The sequence below is a fragment of the Gorilla gorilla genome, chromosome 14, assembly GCF_029281585.2.
Source record: "Gorilla gorilla gorilla isolate KB3781 chromosome 14, NHGRI_mGorGor1-v2.1_pri, whole genome shotgun sequence".
NCBI classification, from domain to species: domain Eukaryota; kingdom Metazoa; phylum Chordata; class Mammalia; order Primates; family Hominidae; genus Gorilla; species Gorilla gorilla.
The window spans coordinates 82,024,219-82,051,496 of NC_073238.2; the positions used below are offsets into that span (position 1 = coordinate 82,024,219).

Below are 27,278 nucleotides of genomic sequence, written 5' to 3' on the forward strand. Positions count from 1 at the left end.
CATGCAAAACAGATGAATGTTTCAATTAGAAGATTTATCTAACAGTTATGCTGATCCTTTTATTTTCTCACAAGTGTTTGACTGGGAAAAATGATGATAAAAACAAACATTCAGATAAATTCAATAGAAAGCTTCCACAAGCCTTAGTGACAAATATATGTGAAGTATTTGGCTTTCTTTCGATTATGGTAACATTTTTGCCAGGCCTGGCTGCTTGTAATAGTTTTGAAGTCCTAAAGTCATAATGCAGTGCAATGTCACATATTAAGTTTAGAAGACAATTCTCCATGACATTTCATTTCTGCACTTTGTATCAGCTTTTTTCCTGTACTAAATTCCAAGTACGTTTATATAGCAAGCAGCTTTGGAAGACAGAAATAGAGTCTCTCTCCAGAACAGAGGACAAATTTGTTTACTGGCCAGTTTAGAAGAAATAATATCTTTCTCCAAAACAGAAAAAAAAAATGTGGACAGATTTGCTAATAGTCATTTTTAAAAGATTAGGGTTTCTTAAGCTCAGAGTCCTTCAGCTGTGACATGACTCAACTGTGTGCAAATCCCCCTTAGCCCAGCTCAGGTTCAACTCCGTGGAACTTGGTGGGTAAGAGGAACTGATGCATTGCCTGCTCTGTGATGCATAATAGAGTAATAAACTCCTTTTTCTCTAACCCAGGATCTTCATGTCTCCTGTCATCATCTAGGAAAGTGTTATCTTGCAATCGGTAAAATCTCAGACCCAGCACAGTTCTTGAAATGTAAAATGACTCTTCTTTTACTTTCATTTCTTGGGAAGCATGTTTTTATTATCTGTCACTACCACACATTCTTATAGAACTTTCTGAGAGTTCCTCCAGTAATAGAAGGGCTTATGAATGCTCATGGAAGTGGATAAAAATGTATCGTAAGTGGAGATGTTTCTTAATCATACTATACTAGTTGTCTTTCAAATTTTCTGTTGTATTAAATCTCTAAAAGCATAAGAGAATTTTCTGAGATGACTAATCTGGTAAAGGAAAGTGGAACATGATAAAACAATTCTGACCTCCTTAAATTAGCTTAAATTTTTAAAAGTGATTAATTATTATTCACATTTTTGTACATAAGATGCTGAATCCGATGAAACAGTCCATAATGAACGAAGATCAATACTAAAACATAGTGCATAACTATTGGAAATGTAAGTTTTCTACTTCATATACATTTATGCCCTAGTCAAAAATTAGGGAGATCCTAAGGAAACTTCTACTACTTTTGTTTTAGTAAGAAGCTAAATGTTTTTAACTACTGTAAGTAATCCAAAGTATATAATATGCAATAAAAGGGGTTGGGTTATTGATCTGAGTTACATTTTTATATTTAGTATCTCAATGGTCCAGTGACTATTTGTGTAGGCTGTGGTAAAAGTTTTTTTTTTTTAATTACAGAAATATATCATCAGGTTCCTTCCAACTCTAAGACCTAATATTTTTACAACTGTCAGAAATTTTTAAAAATATATACAAATACTTCTAATTTTGAATTTTTTGTAAAAAAATTTTAATTGCATGGTTATATTTTACATGCCCGTAAATTAATTCTCAATTGGAATCATCTTGCATTCATTGTGACACAATATTCTTCAGTTTCATTGCTTACATATGCTAAAAACTAAAGTAAGAGTTGAGATATACTGGGGCATTTCAGGAATAATATGCATTGGTTTTACATAACTTTCTAAAACCTTATGTGTTCGGAAAGCTTAACTCATCTAAATGTAGTCTATAACTCATAAGATTACATACTAATTATTCATTCTTTTTGTCTTTAAACTGTAAAAAAAACTGATACAATCTCTTTAAGAAATTAGTTTCTTAGAGCACTATGAATTTATTTATAATGACATTCTTTGAAGAAACATACAATTACTCCAAATAAAGTTTTAAAAAATCTAATATATATTACAATTTGAAAGTTTAAAATGTTAAAGCCAGTATATTATATACAAGCAGTTTCAAAGACAGCACATATTGGTTTGAAAATGTAACTTATTTCTTAGAAAAAAGTAAACTGGACAATTATTTGTGGAGAACAAAGTAAACAAACACATAATCCAAAATGTGATAAAATTTTTTTTTCTCTAGGAGCAATACAACTGAAATATTTGATTTCACTCTAATTCTAGCTCAGTAAATGGCAAAAAAGAAAACCCCCGACCGAAACTTAATAAATTGTTTTAACCTATTATTTTTATACTGGTGTTTATTATAATGTTGGAGTTAGTGGAAATCATGTCTGCTTTATTCTGGAAACAGGAATATATAGAGATAGGGATACATACAGAAGAAAGAGAAAGAGAAAGCTAGAAGAAAAAAGTAAAAAGTACTGGTTTTTAGCAATGATGAAAAGCATGTTTTAGGTGACAAAATGAGATGCATGTAAATGACAAGAAGGCTCTCTGTATCCTGAAAACATTCAATTCAGAGTGACCTGTGGCCATAAATTACCAGAACGAAGCTTCAGATCCCAGTCTTGTAATTTCATCAAGGCCAACAAGATGCAATCTTGAAAACTGTTTGCATGGTGTGAGGACGAATTGATGCCCTTGTTCTTTCAGACGGCTGAGCTTGATGCACGGAGTCTGACTACTTTTGTGTCTCTGTGTAGCCGTATATGGTCATTGTAAATAATTAAGTAGAAATTTGTTACCCTTTTGTCAAATGTATTTCTGATGTTGCTCTTCCTAGCTTCCATTAAGAAATCCCTTGATTAAATTTTAAAGTCTTAAACAATTTGAGCGTCTGAGAGCACTGGATACAAACTACAATTTAAATGTTTTGCAGGGGAAAGTCATATTCTCTTTGGGAGTAGGGGAAATAATGTTAGGTATTTAGTATGCAGCCCCATGATTCCTTTTCAAGACACAATATTACAGATTTGATTACCAACCCTGTAGCTGGTCCTTGCAGGTCATTTATTTTCTCAACTACTGTCTTGTAGATTTTTAAAATATGTTGCTTAAAATATTTGAGAATATTTTAAGTTAAGCAAAATATGCTTGTAACTAGAAATTTAAATTCTTAGTCACTCTAGTTCTTACATAACATGATAATAAGAAAATATTGAACAAATGTGGTTTTTTTGTAATTTAAAACCGTAATTCTTTTTTACATGTTTATTTACAGTATTCTAAAACAATTTTTAGACAAGGAAACAAAACAAAAAGAAAAGGAACTAAATAGTGAAATACAATTTTCCTTATGCTTTAGAAAATGAGTAACTGTTTAAATTTTAATTATATTCTTCCTCAAATGCATGAATTCAAAACAGATTGGTATGAATATGTGACACTTGTTGTGGTTTTATACCATATTTATTATCTATATTTTGGAAAAAATGAAACAGCCTTTAAACCTAGAATACATATAATTCAAAAAAATGAAATATGGCATTTAGTTTTCTATTCTAATTAATAAAGAAACAGAACACATTTTGTATTGTGAGGTGATATTCCACAGCAACATAAAGTTTTCTGGGGATTTTTCACTTTCTTTTATGTGGGTGAATGTTACAAGTCTTTATTCCTTCTCTCTGCATGTCATTTTTCCTTTGCCTCAATAAAATGGATGAAAATGAAATTTATATTTATAGTATTTGGAACTACGCTCCTCAGGGACTTTATTTTCATGGTGATGCATTCCCTTAATAACTCATCTTCTATTTTGACCACTGTAGTCATGACATTTACATAGTGTATGTGTCTCTTTCATTTTGGGATAAGAAAATTAGAAACCTCGTGATTTCCTTTTTATTCAGTAATTCTATCCGGGTTTTGAATTGTGCTTTGCATATTATAAACCCTGGCTCTAAATAGAAAGTGCTAAAAATTTAAATTTGTACCACTTCACTCATACTGCTTCATCCTCACTCCCAAACTTTGCCTTTCATGCACTCTAAAGTGTTCATGTTCATGTTCCATTATTTTTATATTTCAGTGCCCGCTAGTCTTTGACTACTGAAACCTGACAGTGCAAACCAAATTTAAATGTAAGGGTTGCTGATCCAGAGACAGATGCTGGCCATAGCAGGCCGCCACCTCTACTGTTTCTTTTAGGGGAATGCTCTCCACAGGCTGGCTATGGTCACAGCACCTGCTCAAGCCTATCCCATAGAAATGCTCTGTTGTAACATTACCTCCTGCTCTGAAAGAGAAAGAGGTGGATAGCCTCAGATTTATAGCTGGAATCTCTAATTGAATCAATCATCACAACGTAAGTTTCTTTTTTTTTTTTTTTTGAGACGGAGTGTCGCTCTGTCACCCAGGCTGGAGTGTAGTGGCATGATCTCGGCTCACTGCAAGCTCCGCCTCCCGGGTTCACGTCATTCTCCTGCCTCAGCCTCCCAAATAGCTGGGACTACAGGAGCCCGCCACCACGCCCGGCTAATTTTTTTTTTTGTATTTTATTGTATTTTTGTATTTTTTTAGGGGTTTCACAGTGTTAGCCAGGATGGTGTCGATCTCCTGACCTCGTGATCCGCCCGCCTCGGCCTCCCAAAGTGCTGGGATTACAGGTGTGAGCCACCGCGCCCGGCCTGTTTATTAAAATAAAAAAAGAAGACTAATTTGTGCTTGTACAGTTGCATTAAGGATTGAGATTATATATATGTAAATGAACATGATCCTGATAAATACTAGGCTTCCAGTAAGTGGTTAACATCTTTTGTTACATCTGTTAAAATCCTAGTCCCAGATCCTTGGATAAGAGAGGTGCTATGGTTTTGATTTGGTTATTAAGTCAACACATCTATTTTAAAGGTGTTAAGCAGGAAAAGAGTTTTGATTACAACATTAAAATCACAGGCATGGAGAAGGGGAGCTTTGAAAAATATTGATGTGTGGGTCTCACCTCCACAGATTCTGATATAATTGAGCTGGGTGCTGTGTTGGGCGTTGGGAATATTAAGAGCCCCCTGAATTATCCTAACGTGCAGCCAAAACTGAGAGCCACTGGTGTGGTGTCCCATGCATTCGTGGTGTTATTTTTAATTTAACAAGACCTTCATGAGATACAAAGCCTTGCAGTAGTTCTCCAGCTGGGAGGTATCATCCACTTGGGTGTATTTATACATGTTTATAGGCAGTTTTGTTTTTTATAGTGACTGATGTCACTGGTGGAGGCAGGGAGAATCATTGCTCCTAACCCACGGCCAGTAGTCCTCCTCTTCCCCAAACACACTGAGATTACAAAGGCATGTTTCTCTAATTATCTCTCTTCCTTCCTTCTTCTCTTTCCCCCTTCCTTCCTTCCATTTTTAAAATCTTTCTTTTAATTTAATATTTTTTTCTTTCACATTTGTTTTAACGATCTCGTGGTATTATTAGAGAAAATAAAATAAGAGCTTGAATTTGCCTGTGTCCCTTGGAGACAGGCTAGGATTACTTCAGACAAGAGATGTTCAGGGAAATGTGGTAATTTCTAGAGTATGGGATAGACATTTTGGGCAAGCTGTTCTGAAAGTACTCTTTCACCACTCTGGGTAAGTAGGTATCTGTTCTATTTACTCCTTGCCATCCTTACCCTGAGAAGATAAAAAAGCAATCCATTAATGCAATTTGTAATTTCTTTTCATTGATTACACAATGTTCCAAGGCCACCTTAGAGTACCAAAGCAGCAGCAATAATTAGTACTTATTGAACACCCATTGGGTTCGACACTAGCTCTACATAGTAGACCGCTGTGTGAATCTTTAATAATTCTGCTACTTCAAAGTTCAATGGAAAATAGACAGACAAATAGCACGTTTATATCAGGTGGGAATTTATCTTTTCAAGTATATAGTCATAATTTAATTCGAATTTACAATTTTCCCTGTGCTGATTAAATTTACAAGGATTTATTCTTTCTCTGTCTCTCTGTTTCTGTCTTTTTCACTTGGTTCCCTCAGTTACCTACTTATTCTTGGTAACTATAATTGCCAAATGAAAAACAGCTGCAACTTCTTTTGGCATAATTATATAACTAGTAAAAAATAAGACCAATGTTGATGTACAACACTTGGTTTTGACTATGACATTGTTCAATGTTTCTCTGAACTTCTTTTCTTAGAGTCTAATCACTGATATGTAGAGCATATATACTAGAAAACCCTTGTTTCACACCCACCGAGAGGGGAAACATGCAGACACATCAAATGTTAAAGAAGCGTGAGAAGCATGTTATTGAACTATTTTCTATCACTGGATTTTGGGTTTGCTTTATTCCTTTTAATGTAAACTGTTCTAAAGTCAATTATTAAAATCCAAGTTAGGTTGAGAAGGTGTGAGAAAGGGGTATTGGGTTGATAAGCAAGTCAATGACTTAAGTATGGCACCTTGTGATTTTTCTTACTCCTTATCTCTGATATCCCTGGACGCAAATAGTGACAATCCATGTCTTCCTAACAAATAAATCAGGCTATGAAACAGTTAATTTTGCCAGTGATTTGTATTAATATGAGTATTTGACTGTTATAGATGAATAAGTAAATAAATAACAGTGAAATAATGAACTTGTTCAGAATTTTGTAAGAATTAAAATCATTCAATGCTTTTCTTTATGCTTTGATGTCTTTTAAGTAATTAATATCATAATATATTGTTGCAAATGCAAAAAGCTTGCATTTCCTAGAACACTGCTATTGAAGAGATCTTTTTGATCTTCATTCATTTTTAATTACTAGAGTTGTGTTGATTTTCAGTTTTTGCAATGGAATATCACACAAAGCACACTAGTGAATAAAGGAATGGGTAAAGATCCCAGTGCACTCTTTTGATTTTACAATTGATATTTTTAAGTACTATGTTAGATAAAATACTAAAGCCTCCAGCAGGAGAGTGACTTTACCAAAATAATTCTATATAAAGATATTGATTAAAATTTTTAATAGAGAGTATAAGGCATCAGAACATTTGAGTATTTTATTTAAAGATCCATAGCCAAATAAGTAGAACTTATTTTTATAACTTTATGGCCTTTAATAACAGTATAACTATTTAACTACGAAAACCTGTTCACCTGCCCAGCATGAATGCTATCCTTTCTGCCATAAGCATCTTCCCTTTCCAAACAGTTTACACATTTATTCTTTTAAAGTGATTTCTCTTATCTATTATATAATGAGATAATATCACCTTTGACCTTATTTGGGAGATAAGGAAAAAGAGCATATTCATCTGGTTGCATATGAAGAAATTAATTATGAAGTAGTTACGCCCTGTGCTATATTGCTGATATGTTTAGTGTTTTAACAAAAATATTCCATTTTAGATTCGATTTTTTAAAAAAGAAAAAGATGTAAAGATCCATTAAGAAGATTCAAGTGAAATAATTCATTGAAAATATGCAATTATATTAAAATGTGGTATACTATTCTAGCAACCCATTAAAATACTGAAAGTAACACTAACCACAATTCTATTAGGTATGCATAATATAGATAATACTGTAGTCATAATGTACATATATATCTCAATAAGGGGGGACTTTATATTATGATTTCTTTATGTGGTGATATCATATCAATGATCTAGGAAAATACTTATATTTTTATTAACTACAATAAGCTGTTGACTTAAAATGACTTATTAATGTGGCATGCTAATATGTTTTAATATATATCCATATTTAGAAATGGTATATATCTGAGCAGGCTCCCAAGTCATAGAGTTGCACTTAATTTAATGAGATGTGTAGCCCATCCTGCCAGAAATTAGTATTAGTATGATCCTCTTATCTAATAGCTACTACTAACCTGCACACCAGAAATATTTTTTAATATTAAGTGACAGTTCATCAGGAATAGATATTTATATGTAATAATACCCTGAGGAATTCTAAAAATTGAGATTTTTGAAAGACAAAAATGTTTTAGAGAACCAGTAAACATATAATAAACCAAAGAGACAATAAGTGAATATGAAATAGGTTATATAGAAGTTTCTGTATGGATGCCAATGACGTTATCACAAAGAAGTCTTCTCATGACCTCAGAAACAAGTTGGGTGGCATATAGAGCAACCATAAGCAAATAAACCTATACAGGTTATGAATCACATCTCAAAGAGCATTTAGGATCAAAAGCTTGAAAGTAGTCCAAAGCGGGCAGATCACCTGAGGTCAGGAGTTTGAGACCAGCCTGGCCAACATGGCGAAACCCCCTCTCTACTAAAAATACAAAAAAATTAGCAGGGCATGGAGGTGTGCACCTATAATCTCAGCTACTTGGGAGGCTGAGGCAGGAGAATTGCTTGAACCAGGGAGGCAGAGGTTGCAGTGAGCCAAGGTTGTGCCACTGCACTCCAGCCTGGGCGACAGAGCGGAACTCAGTCTCAAAAATAAAATAAAATAAAATAAAGCTAAATAACATAAGTCACATTTACATTTGTAACCAAAATACACTGGATTTTTACCAGGCATCATTCTTCCTTCCATTTCATAACATTAACATTTGATTAAATCCAGTATAAAAAATATGATTCCAAAAGTGCTGAAGACATTCAGCTAAAACGTTTGGGTCAAAGGAAACTGGATAACATCACATATAACACAACATACGCCTTTTAAAATCTGTCTCTCTGCCCAAAGTTCCGCACCCAAATAGCAAATTCCTTGTCAGCATATCCATTTATATGATTCCACTTACCTTTCCTATACCTCCTTTCTAAAAGTCTATCTAGGGTCCTATACGAGTTGGCAAGACTAAAGCTATTTAAGCCCAACTGACGGTTGCTCCTTGAGAATACCTGAAGTCTTTCATTTTACTTCAGTACACAGAGATTAGATGAAGTAATGTGAAATCAGTCTGTGATGTGGTAAGTAGAATAATTCTTCCCCCACCCCCAAAATGTCAAAATCCTAATCACTAGAATTGCCTCAGTTGTTTTGCAATCTTAATTTCTTTTTGACATGTAAGGTATCATATTAACAGGTCCTGGTAATTAGGTTCCACAGGCTGTACAAGAAGCATGATGCTGACATCAACTTGGCTTCTGAGAGGTCTCAGGAAACTTACAATCACAGAGAAAGGTGAACGGGGAGGCCAGCACTTCACATAGCCAGAGCAGGAGGGAGAGGGGGCGAGGTGCCACACACTTAAACAACCAGATCTCATGATACCTGTATCACGAGAACAGCACCAAAGGGATGGTGCTAAGCCATTCATGAAGGATCTACCCTCAGTATCCAATTACCTCCCAGCAGGCCCCACCTCCAACACTGGGGATTAAAATTTGACATAAGATTTGGGTGGGGACACAGATCCAAACCATATCAGATACTATCATCTTTGGGTTATTGTGTTAGTCAGGGTTCTCTAAAGGGATAGAACTAACGGGATATATATATAGAATGTGTGTGTGTGTGTGTGTATATATATATATATATCCCATTAGTTCTATCCCTTTAGAGATGTATATATATCATTATATGTATGTGTGTGTGTGTATATATATATATATATATATATATATATATATATAGGAGTTTATCAAGAAGCATTAACTCATGTGATCACAAGGTGAGGATCCACTATAGGCAAGCTGAGGAGCAAGGAAGCCAGTTCGAGTCCCAAATCTCAAAAGTCGGGAAGCTGACATTGCAGCCTTCAGTCTGTGGTCAAAGGTCCGAGAGTCCCAAAGCTGAAGAACTTGGAGTTTAATGTTCGAGGACAGGAAGCATTCAGCACTGGGGGAGAAAGATGGAGGCTAGAAGACTGAGCTAGTCTAGTCTTTCCACGTTCTTCTGCCTGCTTTTATTCTGGCCATGCTGACAGCTGATTAGACTGTGCCCACCCAGATTGAGGGTGGGTCTGCCTTTCCCAGTCCACTGACTCAAATGTTAATATCCTTTGGCAACACCCTCACAGACACACCCAGGAACAATACTTTGCATCCTTCAATCCAATCAGTTGACACTCAATATTAACCATCACAGCTATCTTCTTAATTTTCTACCCCTTCACTAAGAGGCTTCAAGATTCTGCCTCCCTAGCCTGCTCTTATGCATTCTGCTGCTATTCCTTGAGGTTCTACCTTTGACCCAATCTTCTAGTTTGACTTCTAACAGCTGAGTGATCTCATCGATAACCATGCATTCATTCATTCTTATATAAAGATGTTTTTCAGATACATATTTTCTACTCAGATATCTATCCTAAGTTTCAAAACTGTATATTTCACTGTCGGGCATGAACCTACATTGCAAGTTGTTAATCAAGCTCATTATATCAACAGTCTTAATCCCTCCTCTTTGAATCAAGCTGACACTCTTTTGTTCCTTAAGTTGTGATATACAAATTTCTGTCTTACCAATCTTTCTTCTATCTGCCTTGCCTCAATTCCTACAATAGACCAAAGATATTTATAATTACTTCAATACATTAGACTATTTCATATCTCCTTTCTCTGGTTGCAGTCATCGTTCTACCTGGAATCCATTTATTCTTATGACACTTCCTAAGCTCACTCTAGGCTGGATGAAGTGCCCCTTATCTGTGCCCCCTTCAGACCATGCACAGTCTTTTTTCTTTCTGTTTTAGCGTTCATCAAATGTTATTGATTTTTTATTTTAGCACACATCTCTAACAGCCAGCATGAGCAATGCTTTTCGGAAGAAAGAATTATCTCATTTTCTTTCCCATTGCCCAACCATGTGATAGGCACTGATCAAAATAGGCAATGAATAAGTATTTGTTGAATGAAAGTGAATTGAAGATGTACAGAAGCCTATTAATACAATTGCCATACTTTCTCCAGTAAGGCTTCAAATCCTCAACCAGAATTAAATAAAAAATATAATGGACTTACTCAGGTTTGGCCATCAGTAAATGTGCACAAAAGATATAAAGCAATATCTCTTAGTGTGAATATATTATGGGTTTGGGCTTTATAAGATGACAAATCACATTAGAATTATGTTGGAAAATTATGATAATGGCTGGGCATTGGGAAATAATTAAATACTATAATGGGGAGAAAGAGTAAAGGACATTAGGAGTTGACACAGGGAGTTATACTAAAAGAAAAAATGCATGTTTGTCATCCAACCAGAATGTAAAATCTTGGAAGTACCAAGTGATAGTAGTAGTTCACCTATAACTTTTAATCTAAATAATATATTATTACCTAACTGAAAAGTATATATTAAATGCTCTTTAAGGACTATTTGTTAAGACTTACACGTTTAATTACTCATATTATAGCAAATTGAATTTTGAACATGTTATCTTTGCAACAAAATTTGAACTATAAGACGTATTTTCTCTTTCCAGTTTCTGTATTCTGAGTAACAGACTTCCCTGGGCGGCCTTGTATAACAGCTCCTTGAAAATGCCTGGATGAATTTTCTATAGTACATGATGACCTCAAAATAATTTTTTTGTAAATCCTGAAGGCCGGGTGTGATGACTCACTCCTGTAATCCCAGAACTTTGGGAGGCTGAGGTGGGCAGATCACCTGAGATCAGGAGTTCAAGACCAGCCTGGCCAACATGGAGAAACCCCATCTCTACTAAAAATACAAAATTAGCCAAGTGTGGTGGTGCATGCCTGTAATCCCAGCTACTCGGGAGGCTGAGGCAGGAGAATCACTTGAACCTGGGAGGCGGAGGTTGCGGTGAGCCAAGATTGCACCATTGCACTCCAGCCTGGACAACAACAGTGAAGCTCCATCTAAAAAAAAAAAAAAAAAAATCCTGGAACAGGAATTAAGTAAATGGTGATAGTAATAATAGTAATATTGATAAGTTATTGCTATCTCCCTCTTTGATATGGCATTTAAGTCCCATGTGGTATTACAGAATACATTTCCTGTTGAATGGAAGAGGAATGGACAGAGAAGATATTTGCTAGAGCAGAAAGAAAGAGGGTCTGGGATCAAGGGCTTCCTCTGGCCTAAGAGGAGTGATATATGAAGAGACAGCTATGTATTAGAATTGAGAGAAGTATGTGTTGACAGGTGTTGGGTTTGTCTGGAGTAAGAAAATTGTGAAAATCACATCTAATGATTTTAGGCTTACCAGAGAATGAAGAAGCAATGTCACCCGCTGAATGAGACAAGCAGAGATAATATTGAAAGCAGAAGGAGATCTGGAAACTTGGAAAGACCTACCATAAGGCAGCCTAAGTGAATCCACAAAATAATAAAATAAAATGATTGATAAGTAAAAATAAGGGTTTGATACAAATTATGGTTTGATAGCAAAGATTATAGTGACCCATTCAGTAGAACCTTATGATTTTGTCCAACACTGCTTTAAAGTGCAGAAGCAAATTAGAGGAAATGAGATTAAAATGTTGACCAAAGGCTGCAAATGGTATGGCAAGTAGCGAGGAATGTCAAGAGAGAAAATATTTCAGGATGTGATGGATAATAATGAAAAAACTTGAGAATAACTACATATCTACGATGCAAGGTGTTGTTTATGAATTACTGTAGGTCAAGATAAGTATGGATAATTTTAGAATTTGTTCTGTTCCATTGGGATTTATTACAGTAGAAGTTTATATGAAGTAGAATGTATATTCTTTCTTAGATGTTTAGCTTTCAATTATCATTAATATCTGTTAATTCTAATTCAAACAATCTATATATTAGAATAGAAAAAGGTATTCTATGAGTAAATGTTATGAATTAGATTCTTAGCTAGATTTTACACAGTGTAGGTAGAAAAAGTGAACTCAGAGTCATTTTAGCAAACTATTAGAAATGGGACTGAAGTGATACACAGAAGCTTATGGGTGAATATACAGTTTCTCAGTTCCAGAGTGCCTTGAGTTCCAATGAGGTGAATTAAAAATGAAGCCTATAGATAGCAAACTTTTGAGATCACTGATTTTTTTTTAACTCTACTTGGTGCTAAAGAAAAGAATCAAGCATGTATGTTATCACCTAATGGAATGGGAGTCAACATAAAGAAGCCAACTCTCCATAAAATTGATCCAGCCTGGTGGTTAAGGACCAGGATGTATGGATCCCTCTAAGGCAGACCTGTTGGAGAAGTAAATTTCCTAAAGGAATGAATTAGAAAAATATATGAAGTCACCCATTATTAACATATAAGAATGGAATAATATGCCATGCATACTAGTTGATAGTATCCTTGGGAATGGCTGGACACTTCCTCAGTGTGGTCTTATTTCCAACCTAAAATAGACAGCAAAGGAAAATTCTATTCAGTGATTTCTCATGTGAACTAAGCAAGAAATAAGAATTACATATCTTTTATCAGTTGACTGTGTGCATGTTTTCAGAGCCCTCTACTTATAAAAGCAGTAACTGCATGTATACTTGGCCATGCTCCAACTGTATCTAATTTACCACCTTTTTGCACAGTATGAACTTTAAGCCATCCAATCAAAAACTTTTCATTTATAGCCTATGAAATATGAATGCAAATTTTCATAATATATTTTAAAACTTATTGTTAACTGCTTTTTGGAGTTACTATTTCTGAAATGCTCATATATACCATTTAATCCTATCTATTTCTTTTCTGACTGTGTGTGCACAGATGTGCACAACTTTATGAAATGGATACTTTTTTCTTGGAGAGCAGATTTAAAATATATTAAGTAATTATTCTAAATCCTTTAAGACATTTTGATAATAGAGCAGACAGTATAATTTTGAGTACTGAAATCAGAAGCATTTTTTAAAGAATGTATACTCTAGGGGGAAATACTTAATATTGTTTCTTCCCGTTAAATCAAGTAATTTTTAAATAAAATTCCAAGGTATCTTTGTAAACTAAAGAGCATGGTAATTCTTAATATTTTTCTTTTATTCTTCTTTTCTTTCTTTCTATTGCATCATTTTAAAAAATGTGATCAGCTTAATCTGTCTCAAGGCATAATTTAAAAATGAGAAAGGCTTTGATTTTTCTATTTTTTTTCCTTTCCCTTTTTATTGTTAATTTCAGCAACAGTGAGTGCCATGCAGACTCTTAGGAGAAGTGTTAGGGACAATAGTTTTAAGAATGATCAAATCTTGCCATGTTATTGAAGATATTTTAAAGCTGATTCTATTGCCCTTCTTATTCTCTCACTAAGAATTGAAGAGAAGCACTTTGGGCAGCCCCTTATGATGCTATGTGCATTTCTGGTTACCAGGACGACAGATTATGGTCATCTTCCCCCATTGCCATAGAAATAAGGCTACAACAAATGTAAATTGCCTATAATTTTCTCATTCTCATAATTTGCATTCACATTTACATGAGCAGAGATGTACAAAAGCAGGTGTGATTCATAGCTCTTTACAGAGATGTTAAGCCTTAAATCACTATTATTTTCAATGTAAAATCAATTTAAAATGGAAAAACTCTGAAAGATTAATTGCAAGTTGTTTTAAAATATTTCTGAGTATTAAGGAAGGTTGAATCTGATATATAAACTTTCAAACTAATTTTACACCTTCTAAATTAAACAAAATTGAACAAAGTTCTACATCCTATATTACCCTATTTTCCTCATATTCTTGATGTCATCAGAAAAAATAAATAAATAAATCAATTAAGTACTATTTTATGTAAAATTCAATCCACAATACTATTAACTTTCTCTCATACAGTGCCAGCTACCACAAAACTATTAATGCACTATATTTTGTTTTGTATTATTCCAACAATTGTAACTTTTTACAAAACAATTGTAACTAAAAAAAAGTGAAATTTCCATTTATGAATAGATTACTAATGTATTCTTTCATTCACTCACTAAAAAATACTTTATGCAAACCACCCAGTGGTTTGTGTTCCTGGGTTTACAAAACAAACCACAAAGAACATGAGAAGCAAGCAACATAATGTGAAGTTAAACAATGGGCTTTTAATTTAATAATGTTTAATAAAATATAGAATGGAATAAGTCATTTTTATCACTTTGAGTCTCAATTTATCACCATATAAATGGGGACAGCAATAACACCTGCTTCATCCATTTTTTCTAAGTCAAATGAAATAATGCAATTGAAATTATTTTGCACTTGGTCAAATTTTATAAATATAAATATTATAATATTTTATAAATATTATTATAACTTTCAGAAAGTTCATAATATATTAGAAGAAGTTAGACAAGTATATACAGTCTGCCATCTGTATCTGTGGTTCCATATCTGCTAATTCAACCGACCATGGATAAAAAATATTTGGAAAAAAATAAATTCAACAAAGTTCTAAAAGCAGAACTTTAATTTGCAATGCACTTATGACTACATTAAATCCACGCAAATTAAGTGGTGGATTAATTGGCATGGATTTATTGTATTAGGATATTATAAGAAATCTAAAGATAATTTAAAGTATATGGGAGGATGTGCATAGGTTGTATGCAAATATTATGCACCTGAAATATTTCCCCTTTATTTAGTTTCTATTGTTGCACTGAAGTCACAATGTGGAGCTGGATCTTATCTACACAAAGAACAGTGATGCAGCTTTGATTTGCCTTGTTCTTTGTAATAACCTCTCTTTCTCTCAGACTCTGGCATTTGATTGAATGGAGTTAGATCAGGAGATAATCTGAGAGGCTATCCAATCAACATGCTTATAGTGTTCCTTCATCTCTCCACACAAAGACTGAAGTGTTCTCGGTCAAGGAGCTGGCTGTGGAGCCACATTGTCACCTCAGTTTTCCTTTCTTACTCGAATGTACTTTGTGCAAATCAAGGAGAGGTGGCAAACTGGTCAAATCTGCTGGCCAAATCCTTTTATTGTCCATGGCCCTAATATGTAACAATGGTCTGTGGCCTACCTTGATGATCTTATTTTTCCAAATGACTCCATTTTCAGAAAATAATCACAGGCATTACCTTCTGGGAAGGCATGAGGTAGGCTTACCTGCTTTGTATAATAAATGTAAACATGGATTAAATTATTACCTTACATCTTTTAGAAATGTTCAAAGGAATTTTTTTTAATTTTGGATATGATTATAAAATGAATGAGTTATCTGGGAAGCACTAAACACTCAGTACAGAGAAAAAACATATTCCGGTTTATAGTAGTAAAAGTTTACAAAGAATTTAAATGTATTTAGTGTAATATTAATTATCATTATCATTCCCCCACCCAATCATAGCATTGATTAAGTCTCTATTCAGGACTTAGTACTTCTACCCTGATTTTGTTCTCGTGTTCTTTTTTGTTTTAAATTCCTAGCTACGTTGCTTTCAATTAGGTTGACAGCCCCTAAATATCAGGACAAAGCATAAATTGTAGAGTATAATCAGTCAGTTAGAAATGTCTGTAAAATGCAATACTTTTTTCATAGCTACCCACTTTATCAACTGTATTTCTGTTTATCTTTTCATCTCAAAGTCTATTCAAAATTATGATTGTAAAAATCTATACAATATGGGAATTGCAAAGCAACCAGCATTTGAGAGAAATGTGTAATGTCATTTCAATATATAAACAAACTCAGCTTTTTACAGGAGAGGAGTTTTTTGTGTAAGTTCATATATTCAAGAGGTTACAGAACACTTCGTAAGTGAATAATCTCTCTAGCATCACTACCATTACTAAAAAATTCTTTGTCTCGGGGCTCTTTCCTATCTCACACTAGAAAAATACCACTGAAAGGGAACAGCTTGTCCCTGTGGCTTTTGAACTTGGCATAGTCAGACGAGTAAGTACATTTTATGCATGCAGTTAGAGGTTAGTAAAAATAAAGATGTGATGAAATCATGCTGGAATTCCAACCTCTTGAATTTCCATCCTAGCACTGCTTCGAGTTTATAAGGAAGACATATGAAGAGCATTTATAGTTTATTTCTATAGGGATTTGGCTACAATCTCCTACACAAAGTCGTTAATGATGAAAAGCTAGAATGTACCATTATGGACCTAAGTTTTCTTTTGTAGTCCTGGTTTAGAATCAAAGCACTCTTCTGCTCTTTTTATTCTAGGCCATGCCATTCTTTTACTTGAATAGAAAAAAAAAAACATATTTTTTCACTTATCACCAGGTGAAATTTAACACTTCCTTCAATTATGACTATGCACAAAAAAACCCACAGCTGTATCAGCAAATCTGTCTATATTTACAAATAGATATTATATATTTTTTCCAGTTGTTATAGATATCCCAAAATATCGTTTATCACCATTTTGATGTCATGGTTGATATTAAACCAGCAACTATATCTTATTTAATATGTTAAAGAAACAAATATATACCATAATTTAAAAATTATTTTGATAAGTATGTTTTAATATAACTGGCTTCCTTTTTAATACTGCGCATTTTATTTTATGGATTTAAATGGAATATTCTAAGAGGTTTATAGGCTGCTTCAAACTCTTGAAGGGGTTTACAGAACAAAGAAGTTTAAAAACTCCTGTTCTACTTTCACATCCTAATCTTGGTCCACATGGGAGAATAAACTCAAAAAGGGATAAAGGCCAATAAAAATACCTAGGTATGATTGAAAGATATTCTCAGAAAGAGGTTACGGACTGAAAATTTGAACAAAAAATTGCAATATCATCCCACATCACACAAAGAAAAATCCATAACATCATAAATTTGGCTCTGTCAAAGCAAACATTGGCCTAGCCTAAATTAGGCAGGCTTTATTCTTTATTTTCCCATTGCAATAGGGGAGAGAGACAGAAAACCCCACCAAAACAAATGTGGGAAAGGTTTTAAGAGCTGGAATGGAGGAGGAATTTTAGGACAACTATTTTTGCTAATTGGCCTTACCTAAAGAAAAAGCAAGCTTTCTCTTATCTTCGTGAGGGGAGGTAATTTTACAACTTAAAGCAAGGCCACTTACTGACGTTAAGCTTCTGCTCGCCCACAGAAACTGGGAGATGGGAGCGCTTTTTTCCTTTTTTTCTTTGTTTTCTTTCTTTTTTTTTTTTGAGAGGAGTCTCGCTCTGTCGCCCAGGGTGGACTGCAGTGGCGCGATCTCGGCTCACTACAAGCTCCGCCTCCCGGGTTCACGCCATTCTCCTGCCTCAGCCTCCCGAGTAGCTGGGACTACAGGCGCCTGCCACCACGCCCGGCTAATTTCGTTTTTTGTATTTTTAGTAGAGACGGGTTTCACTGCGTTAGCCAGGATGGTCTCGATCTCCTGGCCTCGTGATCCGCCTGCCTCGGCCTCCCAAAGTGCTGGGATTACAGGCTTGAGCCACCGCGCCCAGCCTCTTTCTTCCTTGATGAATATATTTCAAAGGGATGGCTCCCAGGTCTTTGAGAAAGACATCCCTGGGTTGTAAATCCTGTGAGAGGCTTTTTTTTTTTTTGACTTACATCTCAAAGGGGAAAATGAATTTTCAGTTCCAAGTTTTCTAACATTAAATGCCCTTAAAATTGGAGAACAGGACCCAGGTTCAGGAAGAAGCTTATCTAACGTTTAGTCAAACGGAGGGAAATATTATGGCCATCCTTGCTATCTTTATCAGTTCCTCGTAGTGTTACTCTTCATAAAACAGAATGAGGAGAAAGAATTCAGCTCCTTCAAGAGAGACTATTTCTGAGCATAGGTGTGTGTGAAAGAGAAAGTGTGTTTGTGTGTGTTTGTGTGTGTGTGTAAGTGTATGGTATTTTGCAATAATGCACAATGCTGTCAAATAAATATAAATTGGAATTTCATATGAACAACAGAAAAACAAAACCAAGAGCAAGTGGATAAAGAGTTCTTGGGATAAGAAAGACTCAATAAAATGTTGCTTTTTGTTTACTAAACTTGATCAAATAAATTACTAAATAAAATAATATGGCTTTGTCAACACATATAGGGTTTTCTGGCAGTCCTTTTTAAGAAAATAATTCCCATTTCTTTTTCAGTCTGTCTCCAAAAGAAATGATATGCCATCTAATCTCAATGTAAGCTCTTAATGTACCACAAAAAGCAAATAAATCCAATGTCATTCTTGATTAAATAATCACCTTTTCGGGGCAAAGTCAAGAAGTGTTTTTCCCCCCTCCCTGCCACGGGAACTGTGACCTAATTCTCATTCCTAATCACAGAATCAAAGGTTAGTATTTGAACAACCTGACACTCACTTTAAGTCTTTCTATTTTTCTGCCAAAACTTCAACTTCGTTGACATTCCTTGATTATCCACGTTAATGACTGAATCAGCTATTTTTGCCCTTGGATATTTCTTGTTCTTTATATTCTGCACTACATTTTTTCACACAATAGTAATCCCTGATCACAATGTTAGAATTAATAATAAGTTAACAACTGATACAGACTGAATGTTTTTTATTTTTCTTGTAATCTTATTTAACCTTATAATCCCATTATTGTTATAATGGCAATTATTTGATTCCAAGAAGTAATACATTTATGATGGCTGATGACAAGCAAGTTTAAACTTGAACTTCTTTGAACAAAGACCTTTTTTTCTCCTTTTGTCCAGAAACTAAAATTATGTACACTTTCCCAAGTCTTCCCTTTGCATAACAAAACACAGAAGTTTTCTTGAAACTGAAATTTGGCATCATAATTAATTTTTTCTTTACTTTGAGAATTGCCCTCTGGATAACTTAAGAGAGAAGAGGGTGGGGAATGAGAGCCATTATGTTTTGTGTCTCCTCAGTGTAAATTAAGTTGCTGGTTTTGGGTCTAAAGGGGGCATGCATTTCCGTGATAAAGGGAGAGATCTGTTTCGATTCAGGAATACAAATGGTTAAAAACAAGATAAAGCTATTACCTACTCTAGGACTCTACTTCTGCAGAGAAAACTCCTGGGTACTTCTAATAAGAAAGATACACTGGAGCTTCCTGACAGGAACAGAGTGAGCCTTTGTTAGTCCTGGACTTTTCTGTCACTCACTTATAGATAATATCAAGCACTGTGACAGAGACAAGGTATATATGACTGCTACTTAGACAGTGGGAATGCCAAGCCTCTAATTGAATTTCTCTCTGAGAAAAAGACATTTTCTTGGGGGAAAAGTAACATTTTGTCAAGTAAAAATGATCTGCTAATTGTTGTAGAAAATTTCTCAGTTTTTATATAATTGATCTTAGTTTTATACTTAAGTCTCATTACCCTCTCCACATTATCCATTTGCAGCTTCTTTACAGTATGCTTGTGCTTGCTAGAGTAAAAGTAGATTTTTTTTTTTTTTTAGTTTCTAGAATCTTATTCATGGAAAATCTTCATCTAAGTGGTGGAGTTTTCACATTTAAAACGCCACCTAACAAAATGTTACAAGTATTGTTTTACTGCTGTCTTCCTAATTATTCATGTATGTCTATGTGTATGGAATCACAATCACTTATACTTGTTAATGTCATGTATAAAATGTTGAAATTCTATATTGTCACTCTAGATGCACAGTCAAATGCACTATTTTCAAGGCGCACTGAATACAGGTAGCTTTTCTTTTGCCTGGAGGCATAGAAGGTACACAGTTTCTTCATCATCTGTTTAACTCCAAACCTTTTCTGAAAATTGAAACTTTCTACTTTGCATATGTGTCTTTATTTCCCTCCTTCTGTTTCTTGATATGATTGATTTTACATTCCCGTTACGTTACTTTATAGGAAAATATAGACAGATAAAAATTGCGACTCCCTTGTGTTTGAAGATCGGTTCATCACAGAAGGAATAATGGCTTCTGTTTTGTGTGAAAACTCATGTAAAGGCATCTTGTGAGAGTTTAGTATCAGTAAGGGTGGATGAGTCGTTTTGTTATATTTGTGTATGAGATAAACACTATTAGGATTTAAGATTAGTGGAAATTGTAAAAGTACAGCAAATAAGCAAGGATTTCTTTTTTCTTATTTTTTTTCAAATATTTTATGTTTTGAACAGAATTACTGAAAAGAGACAAATCCAAATGCCTGTAAAAGTGAGAATTTTCCACGTTCTCCCAAGATATGGTGACAAAAAATAAACATCCATTAATAGCTAAAGCTTAATTTTATTTTTTCCTCTAGATAGAATACAATGAAGATGATGATTTATAAATGAATATATCTACCATTAATTTTATATGACTATAAAGAAAATTACTAGTTAAATTTAGTACTAGGTGTTTTAAACTCATCTCTCTTTGCAGCCCCAGAAAATGACATCTACTTTTTCTAGCCCTAGTGTGTGTACGAGAATCTGTCAATCATTTTGCAAGATGTTTTATATCTAAGTGTATCTGTCAGGAAGTCCTATTCAAGATCCATTGGAGTTATTCTGGGCAAACAACTGAAGTAAATCCTTTTGGAACTATTAAAAGTAATTACTAAGCCCAAAAATGTTTGTGCAGATTTGAAAAATGAAAAGTAAATTTTGGAAATATATTGTCAAATCACAATCTATTTAAAGGTTAAAAAAATATGTTTTTGAGAGGTTATTTTAATATTTTAAGTAGTATAGAAATGATGATTTTTCTTTTTTATTCTCAAGGAGAAATTTATTTCAATGAGCCAGTCTGAAAGAGCTATTTGCCAAATGGCTTTCTTTCCAATACTTAATGAAAAGATGCATTTTGTACTACTTTCAAAAAGGTAAAGATTTTTCAAAAAAAATCGCCCATTCCTTTGCTTAATATGCCAGAGTGATTTTGATTGCTTTTGAAATTCTAAAAATGATTGATAAATTAGAGTCATGCTTTTTATTATCATGTTAGATGGACCTTAGTTTCTATACTCTTTTCTTCAAGGTAGATAGAAGAATACTGAGGCATGATCAACAACTTATAAAAAAAAACTTAAATGCTCTACTTAACAAGTAATTAAACTGTTTAAAAAGACAAAAAATGCCTGTAATACTGCTTTTTTAAGTGTGTGAAAACTATTTGTAAAATAAATTACATTTACAATACAAATTTAATTGTATTATTTTAATATATATAAAGCTATAAAGACAGGAGGCAATAACAGGTTATAAATGCTTTAAAATCTCAAAATTCTACATTTTCCACTTTCTTTTTATTAACCTGCAAGAGGGATGTTTATGTGAATGTTCTGCCTTCAATTTCCTTAACCTCTCTGTGGATTTTGTTTCTCCCTTCTAAAACGTGTATTTTAATAATAATCCTAACAATATTTTATCATTTTTAAAAATAGATATATTTCAAAGTGAATTGTAATCTGCAGTGGTAACTATTTATTATAAGTTAACAATGTATTGGGAGGTCGAGGCAGACGGATTGCCTGAGCTCAGGAGTTCGTGACCAGCCTGGGCAACAAGATGAAACCCTGTCTCTATTAAAATACAAAAAATTAGCCGGGCGTGGTGGCAGGCGCCTGTAGTCCCAGCTATTTGGGAGGCTGAGGCAGGAGAATGGCGTGAACCCGGGAGGCGGAGCTTGCAGTGAGGCGAGATCGCGCCACTGCACTCCAGCCTGGGTGACAGAGCGAGACTCTGTCTCAAAACAAAAAATTCCAAAAAAAAAAAAAAAAAAGAAAAGAAAAACAATGTAGTCAGTCACATATACAACTCTTATTGAGTATGTACTGTGTTTTCAACACTAGTTTAGGACCTGATATTAATGTAATTCTGAATTCAGTGTTTCCGATTCTTGAAGACAATATCAGCTGACTTCAATTCATATCATAATGATGTTGGCCTGAAGTCACTTGTATTAGTTTGTCATTGCTGTATAACAAATTACCACCTACTTAGTGATTTACAAAAACACACAGTTATTAGTTTGTAGCCCCTTTATCTTTGCCACATAATATAACATAATCATGGCAGTGATATCCCATCGTATTTATAGGTTCTATAACACCCAAGGAGAAGGGATTATACAGGGTATGCAGAACAGAGGCAGGAAACTTGGGTACATTTTAGAATTCAGCCTACCTATCGCAATATGCCAGGGTCACTTGATTTGAACAGTAGAGGATGGTGACAAATGTGTCTTATTCACAAAAGGCTATGAGAATAGGCTAGATTTGGAAGGGGAATGAAGAAGAAACAAGTGGCATGTTCTCCATGAAGTAGACACTCTAAGCCTGCTATCACTGAAATGTACTACTTTGACTTTGTAAAATTAGCCAGTCCTGACAATCAGAATATGAAAGGCATGCTGAATTACCAAATTATATTGAATGTGTCCTGTATTGGTGTTACTCCCTGATATCACAAGACAAGACAAATTGCAATCCAGGGATTTGACTAATGAATGTATCAAAATAGTTATGATGACATTGGAAAAGAAATAGGATCTCAATATTTTGAGATATTAAGCCAGAGACACATGTACATTGATAATGGCACAAAATTGTCTGTATTCATGACTCAGTCCTTGAAAGTTTGTATTACAAAATGAACAATACAATCAATCAACTATTTCTAGTCACTTTATATTTGATTCTTCTGTCACAATGGCTTTCCTCCTCACTTCTATAACTCAAATTGGAGAACGACTGTCTGCAGTTGTAATATGCAAAAAATAGTCCACATTTTGATGGATCCTTATTACTTATTAAATGTTTAATAGGCTGCAGGGCTCACTCTAAGATCTGTTTCATTTCCCTTGGTGCATATAGTATTACTTGATAGCGGAAGGATACTATCCATTTTTGGAAAGTTTTATAAATAGTATTGGGGAAAACTTCAAGATACTTATTATTTTCTCCTATTTAAGTTACACTGAGTTGAATTTACAAGTATAATAACTTTAATGGGGAAAATTACTAAAGTTAAAAAAAAGGTGGAAAGAAAAATCATTACCTGTATATATAAAACTAAAGAATTAAAGAAACTTTTTTGTGTGTGTGATTTACACTATCTTCAGTGTAATCGGAATAGGGAAAGGTCACAGGGCTCAACAGTTAACCCCCTGCTGCTTTTCTCATTGCTGGTTTCCTGTTCACTCTATACACTGGTCTCTTCTCTTTTTCTAATACATATTGACTTTCTTATTTCACAGACCCTGTGATATTTTGCACAAGGTTGGTAACCCTGAAGATCTTCTTTCACTGCAAAACAAAGGGTCATTCTTCTGAAGATGTTTCGTATATCCTCATTTTTAAATGTTGTTTAGAAGAGGAAGGAATGCCGTGGTTTAAGGTAACACAGTTTTGTATAAAAATTTCTTTCTTTAAAACCCTAATGCAGGGTTTATAAGGCTTGACCATATGTACTGTGTATATGTGTATACAGTTTAATTATATGTAGAATTAATGTTTACCCAACCTAAAGCATGCATGTGCTTGCATACAAATGTGTGCACATGTATGTTCATGTTTGGGCATGCCCTCCCCCACTCCCACACACATAAACATGTGATCACACACACATATATATATGTGTGTGTAATTCTGTACATCCTTCATTCCAACCAGGTTTAGGTATACATATATATATATAATATACACCTGTATATATATATATACCTATACTTGGAATGAACCAACCAATCAACCACCTATTTAATTTGAATTTCAGATAATAATAGAAAATTGTTTACTACAATTTGTATTTTAGATGAACATCAAACAATATTTTGGTATATTTCCCAAGCAACATTAGAGATTATTGCTTGCATTATTGCTTTTCCATGCAACACATTAGAATATTTTATTCCATAGTTGGATCGAATCTCTGTTTATCCTCACTCACCAAAGTCCTCTCTACTAGTTTAGCATGGTATTAAGTGCTACACACGAAACCAAAACAAAACAACTGCAATTGCATTATCTTTTGCAAACAACTCAATCTCTTTCATTTTCATTTACCTCATCTGTAAAAGGGGATAATAATACCTGTATATCCAAATTAGAAGTAAAGTAAATTATATATGCATATATATAGCTTTCAATAAGAATTTTCACATAGAAAGTACTCAGTATTTTGTTTTTATAATTAGCAATGGTACTATCTGTTTTTGTTTTGTGAATATCACTGCACCTTAGCCCTTGATCTCTCTGAGAACTAGATCTTAGATTATGATCGGTCTCCTACTTCTGTTCCCAGAGAGAATTACTATGAAGAGTTACTTTTCAAAATATTGTCTCTGATCATATATGCATATGTACCTAAAATATCTTATAGAAATTAAGTAACGGTGTGCCCAGTTGTGGGCTTTGATTTTTCTTCACTCTATGTGTATCTTGAAGATCTTTCCATATAAGCACACATAATTCTATTATTCTGAATTACTGCATAATATGCCAGTACATTAATATAGCATACTTTATTATTATTATTGAGAGAGACAAGGTCTCACCCTGTTGCCCAGGCTAGAGCACAGTGTGTAATCATAGCTCACTGCAGCCTCAATCTCCCAGGCTCAGGGGATCCTCCTGCTTCAGCCTTCTGAGTGGCTAAGTCTACAGGCACAGGCCACCATGACTGGCTAATTATTTTTTTTCTCTTTTGGTCGAATAAAATAAAAATGTTACCCAGACTGGATAATATACTTTATTTAAACTGATTTGTAATGATGGACATTTAGGTCTTTTACAGTAATTTGCTATTATAAATGTTTTGACAGGAAATATTTTTGTTTATATATCTTTATTCACAAGAAAATGTATCCGTAAATTCAATTCTTAAAGTTTAATTATTGGATTTAACAGTATACAATTTATGTTGTTGCCGGCCAAGTATTATGATAAGATAATAGACACATTTTATAAATCCCTCATTTTCTGCAAATAAAATTCCTTAGCTTGTAGGCTTGTTTTATTACTGCCTCAACAGCATATAAACAAATACACACATACCGTCTTCCTAGTATTTTTGGAAAAGCTACTCCAATGCCGTTAATTATGTGATTGCTTGTATATAACATCACAGATTTTACTTTTATTACTGTTTATTTAATTTAATGGTTACTTAACTAAACACTATTACTTATTTTAAGCATTAAACATGTATGTCTATTCATTTAATATATATGCCTATATGAAAGGAACAATATAGAGTACTAATGTGCAAAAAGGGACTTGAGTCAATAACTTAAATTCTCCATGCATTCTAAGCCTCAGTTTTCTTATTTTTAAAGGGAATAAGGATTACTTTTCAAGGTGACAGACTTAGCCTTTCCTTAATCTTTGCCTTCTCTTCCTCTTAGCGATATGGACAGGAGACGGAAATACTGGGTAGAAAAGGGCAGTTCCCTGGCAAAGCCTCACCCTCAAGCCTGGATACCTGCTGTCTTAAACGAAAACAGGCATTTCTGTGTTCATGCTCCAAAAGTTGTCTTTTGGCCCGCCACACCCCCTATCCTGCACCCATATGAATCCCGAACCCCAGACTCCAGAAGCAGACCAGCAAGCCCGCAGACCAGCAGAAGGATGGCAGAACGATGTGGCAGAGAAAGGGAGAAGAGGAGGAACATCTGAATGCCAAAATGAGTTCAGCTCAGGGCAGTCAGAGAGGAGTCCAGCCACTGGGCAGCCGGAATCCAGGGGAGGATCACCTTTCCACTTCATCCCCTTTCTCTGCCTCCCCATCCATCCTGCTGAAAGCCACCTCCACCACTCAATAAAACCTGCCATTCATCCTTGGAGTCCATGTGTGACCTGATTTTTCCAAGACACTGGACAAGAGCTCAGATACAGAAAGCTATCACCTTGGCCCTCTGCCCTTGTGAAAAGGCAGAGAGTTCGTTGAGCTGATTAACAATCAAGCCATCTGCAGACGGCAAAGCTGAAAGAGCTTTGTGGCTCACTCCTGCAATCCCAGGACTTTGGGAGGCCGAGGCGGGTGGATCTCAAGGTCAGGAGTTCGAGACCAGCCTGGCCAACATGGTGAAACCCCATCTCTACTAAAAATACAGAAATTAGCTGGGCATGGTGGTGTGCAATCCCAGCTACTCGGGAGGCTGGCACAGGAGAATCGCTTGAACCAGGGAGGCAGAAGTTGCAGTGGGCCGAGATCACGCCACTGCACTCCAGCCTGGGTGACAGAGTGAGACACCTTCTCACACACACAAAAAAAAACCTCAAAAAAAAACAAAACAAAAAACCTTTGTAACACTGGGGTTGCAGGCACCCACCCCTAGACACTACCACGGGGCTGGAGCCCAGAGCGCTTGCCCCAGCCTCTGCACCTGCCCATCTGCATGCTTCCCCTCCTGCAAGAGGTTTGAGCAGCAGGGTGACAGAACAGGCATACATGCAAGGGGAATTAGGGAACTCTTCCATTTCACTAGGTCACATTAAAAGATTCAAAAAGATATTAAAACATATATATTACCGTATTCTTAAACAAAAAACCTGCTATGTAAGCCAGTTTTTACTAGAATACAGGAGGTTACATAGACTAGAACTTTCTGAAAAGAGTGGAAAAGTCCATATCTTTAATATTGGAGAAGAGAAAAGCAGAACATAGCTTGGGTGACT

The 27,278-nt window shown here is 34.7% G+C and overlaps 1 protein-coding gene across 1 annotated transcript; it reads left to right on the forward strand.

Moving 5' to 3' along the window:
• The first annotated feature begins 861 nt into the window (after positions 1–861).
• Positions 862–26,443, forward strand: LOC134757076 (uncharacterized). Its single transcript, XM_063697668.1, has 3 exons — positions 862–901; positions 23,858–23,997; positions 26,006–26,443. The coding sequence occupies exons 1-3, from the start codon at positions 895–897 to the stop codon at positions 26,171–26,173; spliced, it is 315 nt and encodes a 104-aa protein (XP_063553738.1). The 5' UTR covers positions 862–894; the 3' UTR covers positions 26,174–26,443.
• Positions 26,444–27,278: the final 835 nt, after the last annotated feature.

Excerpts from the sequence above, each read along its gene's own strand:
- LOC134757076 (XM_063697668.1), top strand. Across the intron at positions 23,998-26,005 it reads AAGGAATGCCGTGGTTTAAG|CGATATGGACAGGAGACGGA; the intron begins GTAACACAGTTT and ends TCTTCCTCTTAG.